The sequence below is a fragment of the Macaca fascicularis genome, chromosome 20, assembly GCF_037993035.2.
Source record: "Macaca fascicularis isolate 582-1 chromosome 20, T2T-MFA8v1.1".
Classification (NCBI taxonomy): Eukaryota; Metazoa; Chordata; class Mammalia; order Primates; family Cercopithecidae; genus Macaca; species Macaca fascicularis.
This window is the reverse complement of record NC_088394.1, coordinates 71,070,748-71,088,768: the sequence shown is the minus strand read 5'-3', so window position 1 is coordinate 71,088,768 and position 18,021 is coordinate 71,070,748. Positions and strand designations below refer to the sequence as shown.

Below are 18,021 nucleotides of genomic sequence, written 5' to 3'. Positions count from 1 at the left end.
TCCATTCCCTTGTGGATGGATATCTATCTCTACCTTTAGTGTGCTGTGTCTGTATCTGAGTCTCAGTCTTGCTGTGTTGCCCAGGCTGGCCTCCTAGACTCAAACGATCCTCCTGCCTCAGCCTTCCCAGTAGCTGGGACTGAGCCACTGAGGCCAGCTTGTGCTGTGTGTTATTAAGTACTGGAACACCAGCACTATTGTTGGCAAAATACCCCATTTAAGTATTTTATAAAAACTGATATCCAATTGTATGCCTTGAGACATACCTGGAGATCTGTGTCCCCAAATCCTGGATCTACCAAAGCTACTTGTTTGCTCAGAAAGTGGTATGACCACACTCCTCCCTGTCCCATCCCTCACCAGGTGTCTTAGAGTTTGAACTGCCTTTTCGCAGGTTATCTGGGAGGTTAAGTGTCTTAGGCTGTGGAGTCATCTATGTTTCTGCCAGGACCGGTGACAACTCCAGAGGTCCTGGTTGGGAGGTTTCTAAGGAGAGCAGGAAGCGGGAGAGGATGGAACAGAAGCTGCCTGTGTCCCTCCTCCTCCTTCCCAGCCTACACAGATTCCTGGGCTCTCTCTTCTTTTTCCCTGGCCATCTGCCAAGGCACCCCTCCAGGAAGACCCCAGCACTGGAATCCCCAAGCCCAGGAGGCATGCACCACTGAGCCAAGACTGAGGAGGGTAGAGGGAGACTCCCTGCGTCCCGGGCCCCCAGTGTCTGGGTTTCTTCTGTGTGCTCCTGAGGCCACCCTGGCTCTTCACACCAAAGGAGCTGGCTTGCCTCTGCTATTTTTACAAATCTTTGCTGTTATTTTTTTCTGCATAATGAGTCTTAGCAAAAGAGTCACCCATCTGCTCAAATGTCACCTCCACAGAGAAGCCCTCAAGCACCTTGCATAGAACAGCTTCCCCCATCCCTCTGCTGTCTGCCTTGCAAGCATTTATGTTTGTGCACCTTAACACACACCTTGGAGTGTGAGTTCCCTGAGGACACAGCTGTCCTTTTACACAGCAGTGCTGCCAACAGTTAGACCTCAGTCAGGAGGTGCAGATGCACGAGTTTTGCTTTATAATGTGCATAATGAAAGGGACTGCAACCAACCACTTCCTGCTTTCCCCAGAGCAGTCCAAGAGGAGACCCTGCCTGCCTCCAGTGTTGGCGGGTGGATCTGGGGGCAGCAGAGCTCCAAGGAAAGATTTTTGCCCCCGTCTCTCAGACAAGGTTTCAGGGAAGGTAAGGGATGTTCAGGGCATCTGAGGAGCGGTGTCTGTGCAGCCTATAGGGAGAGCAGGGAGGGCTTGGTTGGGGGATGGACTTAGCACATGGGGTAGGCCAAGGGAGGGTGTGCCCTGGTGCCCAGCGGGTGGGGCCAGTGTATGATGGCACAGAGTGTGGGTGTGCTGCGGGCAGTGGGACACTAGAGTGCCACTGTGTGCTTGCAGGCCACCTGTGCCATCACTCTTGTGGCCCTGGGGCAGCCAGGGCTGTTGGTGGTAGGTACATTTAACAGATGGACAAACTGAGACCTGAGCTGTACAGTGACTGGCTGAAGGCCCAAGGCCAGTTGGAGTCATTAATATCTGCTCCCTTCCTCTAGTCTAAGCCTAGGTCTCCCAGGGCAAAGGAGCCTTTATCTGTAGGCTGGCGTAGGCTCCAGTGGGATGCTCAGCCTATCCCCATGATGCTGTCTGTCCAGGGAAGGAGAGAAAGCATTGCTTTTCCATCAGGCACTGTGGCTCATGCTTATAATCCCAGCACTTTGGGAAGTCAAGGCAGAAGGATCACTTGAGCCCAGGAGTTGGAGACCAGCCTGGGCAATATAGTGAAACCCCATTTCTACAAAAAAATTAAAAAATTAGCCAGGCGGCCGGGCGCGGTGGCTCAAGCCTGTAATCCCAGCACTTTGGGAGGCCAAGACGGGCGGATCACGAGGTCAGGAGATCAAGACCATCCTGGCTAACACGGTGAAAACCCGTCTCCACTAAAAAATACAAAAAACTAGCCGGGCGAGGTGGCAGGCGCCTGTAGTCCCAGCTACACAGGAGGCTGAGGCAGGAGAATGGCGTAAACCCGGGAGGCGGAGCTTGCAGTGAGCTGAGATCCAGCCACTGCACTCCAGCCCGGGCGACAGAGCGAGACTCCGTCTCAAAAATATAAAAAAAAATAAAAAATAATTAGCCAGGCATGGTGGTGCACACCTGTAGACCCAGCTAGTCAAGAGGCTGAGGTGGGAGGATCGTTTGAGCCTAGGAGGTTGAGGCTGCAGTGAGCTATGACTGTGCCACTACACTCCAGCCTGGGTGATAGAGACCTTCTCTTTAAAAAAAGGAAAAAAAGGCCGGGCGCGGTGGCTCAAGCCTGTAATCCCAGCACTTTGGGAGGCCGAGACGGGTGGATCACGAGGTCAGGAGATCGAGACCATCCTGGCTAACACGGTGAAACCCCGTCTCTACTAAAAAATACAAAAAACTAGCCAGGCGTGGTGGCGGGCGCCTGTAGTCCCAGCTACTTGGGAGGCTGAGGCAGGAGAAAGGCGTGAACCCGGGAGGCGGAGCTTGCAGTGAGCTGAGATCCGGCCACTGCACTCCAGCCTGGGCGACAGAGCAAGACTCCGTCTCAAAAAAAAAAAAAAATAAAAAAATAAAAAAATAAAATAAAATAAAATAAAAAAAGGAAAAAAAAGCATTGCTTTCCCTGTGGCTGCCACAGCTCTGTCTTCTCTGTATTCACGCTTTCCATCACTGCCATGCAGAGCCTCCAGGGTCCCCTCTTGTGACTCCACTGACCCCTGGCCTGCTGACCCCAGAGTGGCCGGGTGGGTATCTGTGGGTGTGGGCACCTGTGTTCTGCGGAAGCAGCCAGGAGTGGGCAGCAGATGGTGTGTGAAGTCAACCCCCTCCGCCCAGTACGCTGGGGCTGGTTGCCATGGGAGAGCAGATGGCTGGGCTGGGTTGAGCTGGGGAGGCCTCCTGACCACACCCTCATCCCTGCCCACTGGCCAGTCAGCGGAGAGCTGGGCAGCCTCCAGCCATGGAGCTTCCTCTCTGAGGACGAGGACTGAACTTGCCCCTTTGCCCCTCTTTCCCCCTTCCAGCCAGGACTGAGCCCCTCTCTTTCCCCTCCCCCAGTCAGTGCTGAAGGGCCACCTCTGCCATAGGGCGCAGATGCAGGAGGGGGACCTGGTGGTCAGCAGCAGGGCAGAGCTCACATGGCCCCTCCTTACTGCACACAGGGGCACTGCTGGTCCAGGAGGACCTGTCTGGGAGGGCCCTGTGCTGGTATCCGCCCCACCTGCCAGCCCCAGGAGGCTGGGCAGGAGGAGAGAGCTGAGAGAGGAGGGTGCACAAGAGGAAGGAGTCGCTGGGGTGGGCGGAGAGCCTCTAAATGGCGCCCCGGGGCTGCCTTGCTGGACCACTCCAGCCTCGGGCCGCTGCGAGCTGTGCCCCTCTCTGAGGCAGGTACCTCCGGCAGGGGCCTCTGCTGCTTGTTAATTTCCAGATAATCTGGAAAGTTGTGCTGCCTCTTCCAGTGCTGTTCCTGACAGGCCTGAAGTGGAGGCGTAGGGCTGGATTTACTGGGATGCGGGCCAGGACTTGGAGCGCAGGGAGGCCCCACCCCACCCCTGTGCTGTGTCCCCTACCTGGCAGCTCCGCCCTCACACCTTGGGTCCTGCCCCTGACCCCGGGTCTCTGGGGACTGGCCTCGGACATGCCAAAGGGGATGACCACTGGAGGGATTTGGCTTCAGGCTGTAGGGCCCGCCCACCTTCCCACAGTCAGAGCCGCTACTGTAATGACAAACCCTGCCCCGCAATCACTCCACCCTCGAGAGCAGGGAAGGATGGGAAAGCCCTTTAAGGCAACAGCTCCAGCTTGAGTCTTGAGCGCACGCTCTGCGGTCTGGGGTCACCCGGGGTGCTTTCTGGCAGGCACCCGCCTGGGTTATGAGGTAGAGGGTGCGAGCTCTGCTGGCCGTGAGAGCTGCGTGGGGCATTGCCCTTCTCTCTGCCTCCAGGTAGCTGTCGTCTGTCCTGGTCCCAGGGCAGCAGTGAGGAATGACTGGTGTTGGGGTGTAGGCTGTCCATTCTGGGTGTAACAGTAGGCTCACCTCTGCGCTATCCACAAGGGTTCCGTGCCCTCGCCTGGGTTTTTTTGTTTTTTGGGGTTTTTTTTTGAGATGGAGTTTTGCTCTCTCACCCAGGCTGAAGTGCAGTGGCGCGATCTCGGCTCACTGCAACCTCCACCTCCCGAGTTCAAGCGATTCTCCTTCCTCAGCCTCCTGAGTAGCTGGGATTACAGGCATATGCCACCACACCCGGCTAATTTTGTATTTTTAGTAGAGACGGGGTTTCACCATGTTGGTCAGGCTGGTCTTGAACTCTTGGCCTCAGATGATCTGCCTGCCTTGGCCTCCCAAAATGCTGGGATTACAGGCATGAGCCACCGTGCCCAGCTGTTTTTTGTTTTTTGTTTTTTTTTGAGATGGAGTCTTGCCCTATTGCCCAGGCTGGAGTGCAGTGGCGTGATCTCAACTCACTGCTACCTCCGCCTCCTGGGTTTAAGCGATTCTCCTGCCTCAGCCTCCTGAGTAGCTGGGATTACAGGTGCCTGCCACCACGGCCAGCTAATTTTTGTAGTTTTAGTTGGCCAGTCTAGTCTTGAATTCCTGACATCAGGTGATCTGCCTGTATCCGCCTCCCAAAGTTCTGAGATTACAGGCGTGAGCTGCCTCGCCTGGCCTCTCCTGGGTTTTGAGCTTGCCACTGTGAGTGTCCAGCCTAGGGGGATGGCGTCAGCTCTCATTGGCCCTCCAGAGATACCGTTTCTTCCTGTTCCTGCGGCTGGCAGTGCTCACCTCCGGCCTCAGGAAATCCTCTCCTGCTGGCGCTCCCAGAGCCGGCCATCAACCAAGCCCACCCTCACTGCTGCTGGGAGGCCAAGGCTTCAGGAGGGGAAGGGCTGCGGGCCTTTACACTGTGCAAGCCAGTTTTAGCCTGCTCTTTTCACTTTAGTTTGTTGTAAGCATCTTCTTGCATTATTTAAGTTTTTGGAAGAGGCCATCTAATAGCTGCAAACTATTCTATTGAGGGGCTGTGGTTTGTCTCACCGGTCCCCTGGAGTTGGCATTGATATTTTGCTCCATACTTTGCTGTCATAAATACTGCAGTGGACATTGGTGAACATTGAGCAAGAAAACTTCTCCTGTGCATTGGGTCTGTCCTGAAGGCAGACGTCAGAAAGTCCAAAGAGCAGGAACCCTATCCCAGACTTTTCTTTCCACTTGGGTCCAGTATAACCCCCTCCACTCCACTTAGTGTCCTGGTGTGCTGGGTCCACCTGTTTTCTGTACAAACAGCTACTCCAGGCCCTGAGGGGTTGGAGACATCCCTTCGAGCCTGTGAGCTCATCTTGAACCTGGCTGGAGGTGCCAGGCCACTCCTGGGATGACACAACTGTCGGGGAGGGCCCTGTGCTGGTGCGCTGGCCACATTGTCTGCAGCTGTCTCCCTTGGTCCGGCAGCAACCTCTCCCAGCTCCTTCTCATCCAGGGCCTCTCTCCTTGCTGCCAGTCCCACTGTGTGTGTGCGCATGCGTGTGTGCTGTGTGTATGCAAGTATGTGCCTCTGCACTTATGCGTGACTTAACCACCGCCATCCTCCAGACTAGGGCAGCCTCAGATTTCTTCACCCAGGCCAGCGCATCCCATGAGGGCCACCTCTGAGGTCCCATCCAGTCAACAAATGTTTACTGCACCCCTTCTCACCAATGGGGCTAAACTTCATTGGGGTGGGGGTGGTGCTGGCCCCAGTGCTAAACTCATATTTTTTGGAGAGGAGGGTGCTTAGGTCTCAGCTGCCTGTCCTTTTGCAGTCTGAGTGTGACAAGGGTCTTTGGCTTTGCTGAGCCTGGAGTGCTGCTGTCCCTGTCCCTAGATTCCCTTCCAGCTGCAGGGTGGGCTGAGGTCTAGCAGCTCCATTTCTTCCCTGGCCCTGTCTCCTCTGTTCCCTGAAGTGTATGGGATGGGACAGTGGTTGCTAAACTGGGTCTCAGTCTCTTCATGTGAAAAATGGTCCTAGGCCATGCACAGTGGCTCACGCCTGTAATCCCAGCACTTTGGGAGGCTGAGGCGGGTGAATCACTTGAGGTCAGGAGTTCGAGACCAGCCTGACCAATATGGTGAAACCCCGTCTCAAACCCAAAAAACAAACTGGGGCTAATGGTGAGCCTGTTTTGCAGGATTGCTGTGTGTACAAAATAAGTGCATGGGCATAGGGTCCCTGGCACTGGCTAGGCGTGGAGGCTCTGCCGGGTATGTGGGGCTGCATCCCTGTCCTTGACAGCAGAGGTCCGGGAGGCTGGACTGGGGGTGGGGTAGGTTCTGCCCCCATATACCCCAGCCAGAGCCTGCCCAGTGGGTGCTCCTTCCCCACCCCCCAGCTACATCCCCTTCAACACAGTGGGGCTTAACTCCTGGGGCCTTGTTTCCAAAGCGGAAATGCCATTCTGGGAGGCACAGGCTTTGGGGGGAGGGAATTTAAGTGGAAAACGAGCAAATTTTTGAAATGCCTGTGTCGGAGCCTGTTCCCTTTGCTGCCTCCCGCTCACACCAGCAGCCCCACCCCCAGTGCTGCTCTAATCCAGCTCCTGGGGGAGGAGGGCCCCATCCCTCAGGGTCCCAGCCATCCACCTCCTCTCTGCACCCCTCTCCTTGGCCAACTAGGATGGAGCAGGGGCCGGCTCCCTTGAGGGCCAGGCCTTTTGTGTCCCTGCCCATCCCTGCAGACTCCTGCCTGGAGCCCTGCCAGCAGGGCACTGCCTGCCCATGAGGCCTGGTCTCCCCTTCCCACAGAAGTGGAGGCCCAGGGATCACCTGAGGCTCCTGAGGGTCCCGCTGGTTCAGACCTGCTCTCTAGGAAGCTGGTTTGTGTGCCAGTCAGGCTGAGGAGTGGGTGGCTGGACAGGGTCAGTGCAGGAGGGGCCAGGCACAGCTCTTGGGAACAAGCAGGAGGAGATGCTCCAGGCAGCCTCCCTGAAGGCTGGCTCCTCTTCTGAGGTGAGGTGGGCTGTGTCCAGAGGCATAGGGTGTTGGCGAGCTGTTCTGTTCCTCCTGAGGACTCTGGGTCACGCTGTGTCCCATCCCACTGGTCCTTCCTCACCCGCTGTGCTGTGAGTTCTGGCCAGTGGTTCCCAAGCCAAATATTGAGGAAATGCAGACATCCAGTTTTTTGGGAGGGGTGGGACGCAGGAGTCTGCTTTTAAACAAGCTCCCCAGAGCACCTGAGCAGCCAAACCTGGGCTGCCCTAGCCCCTTTTCAGATGAGAAAGGAGCCCAGAGAGGGGAGAGGGTCTGCCAAGGCGGCACATCTCGCCAGGTGCTGTGTAGGCTGAGCCTTGGGTGTCAGGCAGAGGGGCAGCTGCAGGCCCACCTAGGCTTATGTCTGTCATAGGCCACGCTTGAGAATTCTCTGCTGTGGGAAGCCGGGTCCACCCCACTGCTTCCCTGCCACTAGAGCTGCCTCATGGCATCCCCTTGCTCAGCCAGTGGCCCAGGATTGTTGACTGAGGGTCCTGTCTGGTCTGGACCAGGCTCGTCTTACGTTCTTACTGCAGGTTGTACATCCCTGGCCAGGCCCAGGGGCTCTGGCACCGTGGTTTTGCTGCAGGGGGTGACAGTCACTGACCTGCAACCGAGCAAGGGGCAACTCAGGACAGCCAAGGTTGTCTCCACTCCGTTTCCCCTGGGTGATTCTTCCTTCTGCCTCCCTCATTCCCCCAGTGCCGCCCTCCTACCCCAGGTCGCTGAAGCAGATGAGTTGGAGCAGGACTCAAGAGGGTACTGGGCCCAGGTTTTAGGCTGAGCCTAGGAATGAGTAATGAGAGGAGGCAGATCAACTCAGCTGGAGTCCCCAGATGTCGGCACAATTCAGGGGAAGATAGGTGCTGCCCGTGAAAAGTGCTGGATTGAGAGCTCTCCAGCCTCCTTGCTTGAGGCTTCATTTCCAGGGTCTTTACACGGTGGGACCGTCTACAGTCGGAGCTGTGGTGGTGGTGATTCTTCTGCAGGCTGGCGCACGCCCCCTCCCCTTTCCCACTAGATTCAGATCTGAGTCCCACGGCCCATCGACACGCGATGAATGCCCTGGGGTTGGTTAGCGGGAAAGACAGAAGTCGACTTGACGCCGTGGCTCGGCTCTGGAGGAGGAAGGCAATCCGGGCAGCCTTCCCAGAAGTGGAGGCATTTGCATAGGCCTTCGGTGCGTTCTCGCCCGGGTGGAAGGCGGGGACTTGGATTTGTTGGAGAGCGGTGTCCTGCGCTCTAGGCTGGAAGCCTGGCCTCGGCCGGGTGCCTGGAGCCTCGGGGTGGGAGGTGGGGGGCGGGGCGGGGGGCGGCACCTACTGGGCGGGCTTCTGTCTGCGCGCCCGCGCCCCTGACAGGCGGCTCATTTGCATGGAGAGCGGCGGCGGCCAATGGGCGCGCGCGGCTGGGCATGCTGGGATCGGGCTGGGCCGGCTGGGCCGCGGCGGCTGGCGGATCGCGGCTGGACCGGCTCTGGGTGGCCGAGGTGGCAGCTGCGGCGCTCTCGGAGCCCCGAGGGCACGCGGCCAGAGCAGCTCGGTGTGCGCCACCGCGGGAGCCGGGGCCCCAGGCCCGCTGGACACCATGAACCACCTGGTGAGGGCGGCAGGCGGGGCCGGGCCGCGTCTGGGCTTCGAGGCGGTAGCCCTGCCGGCTCCGGGTCTGGCGCGGGCTGGAAGGGGTTAAGTGAGCGGCATTTCCTGCCGGACCTGCGGGGCCTGGGAACCGCCGACCGGGATCCGCGGCCCCGGGACCTCCTTGCGCCCTGGTCGGGGAGCCGGGAGGCAGGAACCGCGGGGGCTCCGGAGCCTGCGCGCTTCGGGGGCGTTGGCGGGGCCGGGCACGGGGGCCGCCAACCGGCAGGAAGATGCCTGTGTCGGGAAAGTGACTGGCGGGGCCCGCGCTCCCCGGCCGGCGGCCGCCTGCTGTGTCACCTTGGGCCTCTGCGCCCTGCCTCCGAGCCTGTTTCCTCCGCTGCGAGGAGGGACCGTTGAGTCTCGGGCGGGTGGTCCGTCTGGTGTGGCGTGGGACTGCCCACCGCTCCCGGAGAGGGAGGAGCTCCGGGGGACCGAGGCCGGGCGGGCAAGTGCTTGGCGCCAGCGGGGAAGGCTGTGCGGCCGGAGCACCCGGGTCCGGTTAATGATTCACTCCGGCCGCCGGCGCTGGGTTCCGGGAGCGGAGCGGGGGTGGGGGCGGGCGCGCCGCGGGCTTTGCAGCCCTGCACGCCGAGCGCCGGTGGAAGCCGAGTTCTGGCTGGCTACAGGAGTCCTAGCTGCACACGAGAGTCGCGGGAGTGGGCCGGGGCCGGGTTCTACAATGTGAACGTGAAGGCTTTGGAGTCCATGGTTGGGGGACCCACAGAGCTAGAGCAGGGGCGGGGCTGCCTCTCGAGGGTCAGAGAGGCTGATCGCTGGGCCGAGGTGAGGGAGCTGGGAAAGCTGAGATTTGCCTAGGGGTGCGTGGTGAGGGGCTTACGACCCGGAAGATGGGGTTTTGGGTTCCTATCGGGAACAGCAGCTCCTTTTCCCACCACAAGGCTCCCGTTCCCTCTTAAGAGTCCCTGGTGTCCTTTCCCGCACTCCTCCTGGGTCTCGCTGCTTTTTTGGTCACCTCAGAATGACCATGGGTTGATTTCCTTACTGGATTCGGCCAGGTGAGATGTTTCCCATGGCCCTGGGCCGGGGCACGCCCCCTCTTGTGCTCATTCCTTTCCTTCGGTGGAGAGTTGGGTGGTGGGGACTGGCTGGCCTGTGAGAGCAGGTGTCGGGGTGCCTGGAGAATCGGGGCCCAGGTACCGGGGCGGCGGGGCTGTGGGGAAAGGAGCTTTGGGGAGGAGCTGCTGACGCTTCCTGCTGGCACTGCTTGCTTGGGAGCTGGGTGGAGGCAGGGCAGGGCAGTTCCAGGTTCTGCCAGGAAAGTCACCTTGGGCTGGGGCAGGAGGCTTGGAGCTTCTGGCCGTTACTGTTTGTCGGAGCAGGAGGGTGAGCCCTATGGACTGGTACCATGGCCCCAGGTCTGGGCAAAGAATGGAAATAAGGACAGTGCCACTAGGGCCTCCTGTCTGTGCAGGAAGGGCCCTGAGACAGCTCTTCAAGCCCCTTTCCCATTATACGGATGGTGCAGATGGGGACACTGAGGTACAGAGAGACAGTGAGTTGTCCTCAGAACTGGATCCAGAACCTGGTCTCCTGACATGGCCCCCAGTGCAGCACCACATGTGGCTTCTGAATTCCCAGTCTGGGATTGAGGAAGCTCTGGTCCTTGGGGGACCACCATGCTCTTTTGGGATTATCAACTTGGTAGGGACCCTCTGGTTCCAAGGCTGTGCCTTTGTGGCCCTCTGCTGGCATCTACTGTCCCTTTAGTGGGTCCTACCACCCTTTTCTCCTGAGCCTGGACAACTTCTTCCCTTGACCTCAGGAGCCCACAGCCAGCTGAAGCAGCTAGAACCAACCAGCAGGGGAGGTGCGCTCCAGGGGGGCTTCTTGGAGGAGGCAGTATTGGAGTCAGACTTGAAGTGTGGGGCGTGGAGTTGGGTGATAGGGATGTTTCTCCAGCAAAGACACTGGGCAAGCCTCTTCTTCAGCCCCCAAAAAAGGGGCTGCAGGGTGGTCTCCCTGTAAGAGGGCGGGGCACTGCCCTCTGTCAGGCCCTTCCTGGCCCTCTGAGCACAGGAGAGGCCCTGGCTCCATCTGCATCTTGCTGCCCTGACTTCCTCCCACCTCTAGGTGCTAGTCTGGGGCAGAAGTAGGGTGAAGGGGCGGGTCCAGCCTCCTTGATGACTCAGTTGGGGTTGAAGGTGGGAGCTACCCCTATTCTGGGCCTGTTGCTGTCTCTGAAGTCAGGGGTCAGCCTCACACTGAACTCTCTGCCAAAAGTCCGGATCACAAGCATGAGCTCCAGCAAGTCCACTTGAGTGAACCCCGCTGATCCTGCCTGCAGGGGTACAGGCCTGGGGCCTGCCAGCCGTCCCCACTGTCCGTGGGGTGTTTTGGGTTGCAGATTCCATGTCCTGAAGCAGGAGGGCCCTCCCCATGCCACCTCCTCTGCCCAGCCTCTTAGGGACAGTGCCTGGGATGCCCTGGCAGGAGTAGGGGCTGGGGCGTGCTTCCAGACCATAGCTGGCCTGGGCATAAAGGCATCTGCTGTGGCGCTGCAACGAAAGCCAGGCTGTGCTCTGTGCTTGTGTCAGGGCACCCTTGGCAGTGGCCACCCCACAGGTGTCTTTTTATTCCCTCCTGCTGCTGAGTGTCACGCGTGGGGCTGAGGGCCTGCACGCCTTCCCTGCCTCATCCTCTCCGAGGTTTCACGCCCTACTAAGGCCGGCAGGACAGGAGCCATGCTCCCCTGGGGTGGCTCTGGAATGTGGGCCCCACGCATAGGCTATGTGATCTGCCCACGCCCTTGCTGCCTGCCACCTGGGCACCCAGGACTTGAGCCCAGACCCTGGCCACCCAGTTGTCTGTGGGAGTATTAGGGGAAGATGCCACTAAACTGGCAGGTCCTGGAGTTCCACCCAGGATGGGGACATGGAGGAGGGAAGAGGAGGTGCCCCTCAGAGCCTGAGGCCAGGGCCAAGTGGGGTGATCAGGACCCCTCCAGGTGGGTCCCGGGTGCGGATGGCCAGTTGGGCGCACGCTCATTGGGCCTGCATCCGTTGGCCATGGAGGCTCTTTGGGACAAGCAAATAGAATGCTCCAGAAATAAACTTGGCCCAAGTTTGTGACGGTTCTGGGTATGAAAGAAAGCAGTGTTTCCCAAGTGCCTGCTGTGTGTGAGGCTCTGTGCTGGGGCGGGTGCATGTGTGTGTTGGGGGTGTGGACAGGAGGGGTGGGAAAGGCCCGTGACATTTCCTCTCGTGGTTTCCACGAACCCAGGCATCACCCCTGGGTGGAGATAAAGTGGAGCGACCCAGCTCTACTGTGTCTCAGCCTGGGGTTGGCCTCTGCTGCTTCTGGACTCAGTGACCCTGGACTGTCAGGGAGCTTCTGAGCCTTGGTTTTCCTGTCTAGTAAGATGCAGGTATTTCTGTCTTATGGGGTTGTTTTGAGGGTTAAATGAGCTGGTGGCTGTGAGGGAAAGAGCTCTGCCTCTGGCAGGGAGGAACTGTGCTGTTCTTACTGTTGTGAACCTAGTGACAACTGTGGTCGTGTTACCCGTTTCCTTGTCTGCTCCCAACCCCGGGGTCTTGGGCAGAGACCAGGAGTTCTTGCCGTTTTCTCCCAGCTCCCACCTTGTGCTGGCTTGTGCGTGCTGTGCTGAAGTCACATTTGCTGGGTGAAAGGGTGCAGGCCAGATGTGAGCCAGGCCTGGCAGAGAGGGTTTTGGTCAGCGGTGATACCTGCAGTGTTCTGTGCAGTTGGCTCGGGCTGGCCCTGCTCCTGAGAACTCCTCGGTTGTCCCTTCAGGCAACCAGGGAAGGCTCCTTGGAGCAGCAGCATCTCCCCTTACCACTCCCCGACACCAGCTTCCCCCCAACCCAGAGTCAGAGTCTGGGGACAGCCACAGCATGTCCAGGGCTCCCAAGGCAGCTGGCAGAGCCAATGAGGAGAACCCAACACCCATCCGACGGCTGCAGCTCTCCCTGACGTGTGCCACCCGCAGCCCTGGTCCCAGCCGCTCTGTTTCTCAGGGCCTGCCTGCCCAGCCCTGGTGGATCTGGTGCCCAGGCGGGCCCCAGGGATACAATGAGGGCCATTCTCAGAGCCAGGCAGAGCCTGTGGGGCCGTCCTGTCAGCTCCCATGTGCAACAGCTGGGATATTGTTTGGGGAGTGCTGGCATCAGGCTGGGGATCTCCTCCTCTGGCCCTGCCCTCTGGGATGAGTGAGCCCTCGAGGGCCTTCCTGGGTTCCTCTGGTGCACATACCCTGGAGCTACCCTTCTGAAGGAGGTAGATTTGTCCTCCTGTCCCAGGTGCCTGGGGTCCAGGGGTATGAATTGGGCTATGTCAAGACATGCTGGGTGGTACTGTGAGGTGGGGGCCGAGGGAAGGGGGTGTCCCAGGAGGAGCCTTCCTGGACGGGATGATAGTCCAGCAGGTCCTGAAGTGGGAGTGGGGTGCGGCAGGAGTGAGGTACCAGAGACTCAGCAGCCTCCACTGTGCCTTGGACACAGGTGACTGACAGTGTCCACCTGGACTGGCTTTGCACCCCATCTGAGGTCACAGTTGTATCCCTTGAGAAGTTGGGCAGGAGCACCTGACTGGCCCAGCTTGGGTCATGCCCTAGGCCCAGTAGTGCAGGAGGCCAGGAAAGTAGGCTTAGGGAGGCTGGCCTCTCCTCCAGTTTGGAGCATGGCAGGGGTTCCGGGGGAGGCTGCTGGGGGGCCTGCGAGCATGTCCAGAGCAGGAATGCTTGAGGTGGTGTGCGCTTTGCTCGTCTGGGCTTATCTGGCCATGGGAAGCTGGTTGTGTGGATGACGTTCACTGAGCTGTGCACGCATCACCCATGGAGTCTGTGGCGTGAGTCCTTCTGCCGCTCCAGGGTCACAGCCTGCCTCCCTGCTCCAGCCCCCTGGCTGAGGCCCTTCCTCTGCCCCATGCTCTTCCCAGACGGGAATCCTGTGGAATATCATCTCTTGGGGGAGGCCATCTCTGACCCTGTATGCAAAGGCCTTCTCCCACATTATTTTTGGCCCCCCACTTTCTTCCCCATGAGAGCAAATTGTTTGCTGTCTTTCTGTCCCACTACATTGTAGGCCCCGTTCAGACAGAGGCCTCGTCCACTAGGCCTGCGCTATCTCTGCGGAGCCCGGCTGAAGCAAGGGCCAGGCGAATCTTTTGTTAAAAGAACAGTGTGCGCTGGGCACAGTGGCTCACGCCTGTAATCCCAGCACTCTGGGAGTCCGAAGCTGGATGATCACTTGAGCCCAAGAGTTTGAGAACAGCCTGGGCAACATAAGGAGACCCCATCTCTATACAAAATTAGCTGGGCATGGTGGTGCGTGCCTGTTGTCCTAGCTACCTGGGAGGCTGAGGTGGGAGGAGGCTGAGGTGGGAGGAGGCTGAGGTGGGAGGATCGCTTGAGCCTGGGAGGTGGATGCTGTGAGAGCCATGATCGTGCTACTGGGCAATAGAGCAGGACCCTGTCTCAAAAAAAAAAAAAAAAGAACAATCCTATGAAACCAGGGCTGTCATCCGGCAGAGAGGATCTAAGTGCTCAGAGGGGCTAAGGGATTTGCCCAAAGTCCCACAGCGGGGCCCAGGTCTGAGTCTTAGCTGCTGCCTAGTGAGGAGGAAGGAGTGTGTGTTCTTGGGGAACAGACGGGGAGGCAGAGAGGCCCAAAGAGGCGGGGCCCTGGCCAGCTAGAGTGGTCGGTTGTGTACCAGCAGCAGCGGCGTCCAGAGCTCAGGCTGGGCGGGGGCACGCCAGCTGACGCAGGCAGGGGAGCTCCTGGTGCCAGGCGCCCGGTGCCACGTGCCCAGCCTGTGAGGTGCTTCCCAGCCTGGCTTCAGTGGCCCCAGACTGGGCTGTGGCCAATCAGTGAGCTCATTCCAGGAGGGGTTGGACTTTGAGGCCAGAGGCCACAGCCGCTCACCTGGGCCAGACTTTCCCTCCCTGCCTGGCCCTTCCCTCTGCAGAGCCCCCGGCCTCCCTGCCTGTGCTCCCTCAGTCTCCCTGAGTGCCTGGCCCTGCCTGGCGGGGCCTCTGCCAGCCTTTCCTGGGCCGCCCTTCTAGGAGGTGAGGGGCCTTCGCAGGGCGGTCCCCTCTGTCTAAACCCCCACCTTCTCTGACTTGGCTGGAGGGGAATTTTCCTGTGACTCACTCTGCTGGCACTTCCTGTGGTCACCAGGGCAGGGGCTGGGGGACCTGGAGGGGCAACTCTGTGGTGTGTAGGGTCACTGGGGGAGGGTGGCCCGCCCCCTGATGGGCTGTGATTCCCAGAGGCAGGCTGCAGACCATATTTGGGAAATGCTTGTCTTGCTGGCTGCCTGGGATGGGGGCCCTGAGCACGGGTGGGCTGCAGGAGAGCCCCCGCCCTCCCGCTCCTCTGTGGGGCTCTGGCCCCTGGACCTGCCGCAGTGCCTGTCCCATTCTGCCTCAGAGCCTGGGACACAGTCCACTGTTTTTTTTATTTTTTCTTTTTGTGTATTTTTTCAGCCCCTAAGCAAGAAACACTCATTCCTGAAAAACAGGAAGAGAAAGTGTCTCCAACGTCTCAGACACCTCTGGAGTCGTCCTGACCCTCGCCTGTCTTTACGTTTCACAGGATGTTTTCTTGAGGCGGGCTTTTCACTTGAGTTCCTTTTTCATTCCGTTGTAATTGTGGTGTGAACAGTGTTGCAGCCATCTAGGGCCTCTGCCCTTGCGCTCACCTTGGCTCTGATGTGACTCCAGCTGGGCCTGCCTTCTCTGAGCTGCCCCCTGGCCCCTCCCTTGGGCCTTGCTCCTCCTGGCTCCCCACACTCTAGCCTGTGGCCCTTTAGGGACTGGAGGCTCCTAGCTGCTCTGGAGAAATAGGCTCCCAGCTGATGACGCCCACCCAGGGCAAATGAGCTGTGGGGTCTGAATGTCTGCTCCTGGGACCTGGGGCACCTACTGCCTACTCAGGCTGCTTGCCTGGTGCACCATTGCCCTCTGATGCCGGCCAGGGAGACGGAGCTCAGAGGGGTTCTGTCCAGTCCCTGCTGGTGTAGGGGAGGCTGGGCCCTAGGGACTTGGAAGAGGTGTCACCCCCACTCTGCCCCAAGGCCCAGGCTCCGGCTTCCTGTTTTTGCCCAAGGAGGCGTGGCCCTTTCTTCCTTGTTTCACTCCTTGCAAATGGAGTCCAGAAAATGGGACTTGGGCCCAAGTGGGGATGGTCACACAGCTACTGGCTGGCCGGAACCCAGATCCCATTTCTGAGTCAGTCTCGACCAGGCTGCACGTCTAAGACCCCAGGAGACTCCAAGGAGGGACCTTGCAGGGCAGCCCAGACCTGAGGCCAGGCTGGTGGGGTGGCTGGAGCCAGTCGGGTCACCACCCAGCCGGCCTGGCACTTTTCTCAGACCCGGCTTCCCTGTGTGTGAAGTCTGGGGCCCCTGTGGAACCCATGCAGCCCTCGGCCGCCCTAGGAGGGGCTGCAACCCTGGCCTTGTCTCACCCCGTGCCTCCCTCACACCTGCCTTCTGCTGGAACCGACCACACCCTCCAGCCAGGGACCCTCTGTCTCTCTGGGCGCATCCTGCGCCTGGCACCTCAATGGGGCAGCAGCAGCAGGGGCAAGGACGCAGGGGTGTGGCGGGAAACTTCGAGGCCTCCCTGCCTGGGCTCTTGTGTCCCAGCGAGGCTCTGCACCTGCCCTCACCATCGCCCTCATGCCTCTGATCTCACAGCCTCCTCCAAGTCCCTCTCCGACTGCTTGGCTCCTGGGCCACGTGGAGGACGTGCCCTGCCCTGGGAGGGTTTGCTGAGGGCAGCGGGGCCAGGCCCGGGAGGGCGTGCCTCCTGTTTGCTTCCCAGCCTTGGGGAAGGTGTTTGAAGTTTCTAAACTAATTACTGACTTTTTGGATTTTGGGTAGATGGACTTTGTTAAGGAAGCTTCCTTTCATTTTTGTTCAGTTTTTTATCCTAAGAAGCTGTCCTTTTTGTCAGATTATTTTCGTGCATCTCAAGAGAGAACCATTTGCTATTTGTTTTAACTTGGCAGCGTTGTCGTTGTTACTGCCGCTCTCCCTGTGTTGGTCCAGGTAGCAGAGTGGCCTTGGGTGGGGCTTTTAGGGGTATCTTGAGGGTCATCCCTGGAGTTTTGGTGGTGGCAGTGGTCAAGAGGATTTTGAGGTGCTCTACAGGTGCAGTGGAAAGAAAGGCCAGGCTCAGCTGGGCCTTTCTGCTGGGGAACAGATGGAGACATTGTGCAAAAGGCACAATGATCTCACCAAACTCCACTAAGTTATTTTCCCAGTGTCAAAGCTGGGCACCTCCCCAGATGGGGCAGGAGCTGGGGATCCCCTGACGCCCCATGAACATCCTCCTGGTCTCACACCTGTGTCCTCTCTCCCCAGAACGTGCTGGCTAAAGCCCTCTATGACAACGTGGCCGAGTCCCCAGATGAGCTGTCCTTCCGAAAGGGTGACATCATGACGGTGCTGGAGCAGGACACGCAGGGCCTGGACGGCTGGTGGCTCTGCTCACTGCACGGGCGCCAGGGCATCGTTCCTGGGAACCGCCTCAAGATCTTGGTGGGCATGTATGATAAGAAGCCAGCAGGGCCTGGCCCCGGCCCCCCCACCATCCCGGCCCAGCCTCAGCCTGGCCTCCATGCCCCGGCGCCTCCGGCCTCCCAGTACACGCCCATGCTCCCCACCACCTACCAGCCCCAGCCTGACAGTGTCTACCTGGTGCCCACTCCCAGCAAGGCTCAGCAAGGCCTCTACCAAGCCCCGGGTCCCAGCCCTCAGTTCCAGTCGCCCCCAGCCAAGCAGACATCCACCTTCTCGAAGCAGACGCCCCATCACCAGTTTCCCAGCCCTGCCGCAGACCTGTATCAAGTGCCCCCAGGGCCTGGAGGCCCCGCCCAGGACATTTACCAGGTGCCGCCTTCTGCCGGGATGGGGCATGACATCTACCAGGTCCCCCCGTCCATGGACACACGCAGCTGGGAGGGCACAAAGCCCCCGGCAAAGGTAAGGCTGTCCTGGCACAGTCGTGCAGCCCCACAGGTATAGACCCAGGCCCTGGTTTCTGGGCACAGAAGGGCCCAGCCACCCTCAGTCACTGGCCGTCCAGGAGTGGCTGTGTGTTTGGTCTGGGGTCAAAATGGGAAGTGAGTGTTTGGGGAGTGTTCATTTGTCTGGGGAAGATGGATGTGAATGGACCCAGAGGGGAGACGCCCCGCTGGCCTCAGCCAAGCCAATCTGAGTAGCGGTGTCACCACAGGGATCAGAATGTTGAGGCATTCCAGCGGGCAGGCGGGGCTTGGCACGTGGGCCCCCGCGAGGGAGAGGACAGCCACTTCATGCTCA

The 18,021-nt window shown here is 59.4% G+C and overlaps 1 protein-coding gene across 9 annotated transcripts in view; it reads left to right on the top strand.

The window, feature by feature from the left end:
- The window catches only part of BCAR1 (BCAR1 scaffold protein, Cas family member), a 45,776-nt gene that overhangs the window by 13,431 nt on the left and 14,324 nt on the right, over positions 1-18,021 (top strand). For 4 of the 9 annotated variants that reach the window (XM_015443159.4, XM_005592564.4, XM_045382706.2 and 1 more), the window contains exon 2: positions 17,062-17,682. In XM_015443159.4, coding sequence (XP_015298645.3) covers positions 17,062-17,682 — 621 coding nt within the window. Of the gene's footprint in view, positions 1-8,519; positions 9,499-17,061; positions 17,683-18,021 lie in introns of those variants that run through there. The other 5 variants (XM_065537735.2, XM_065537734.2, XM_065537738.2 and 2 more) reach the window with 3 other exon arrangements.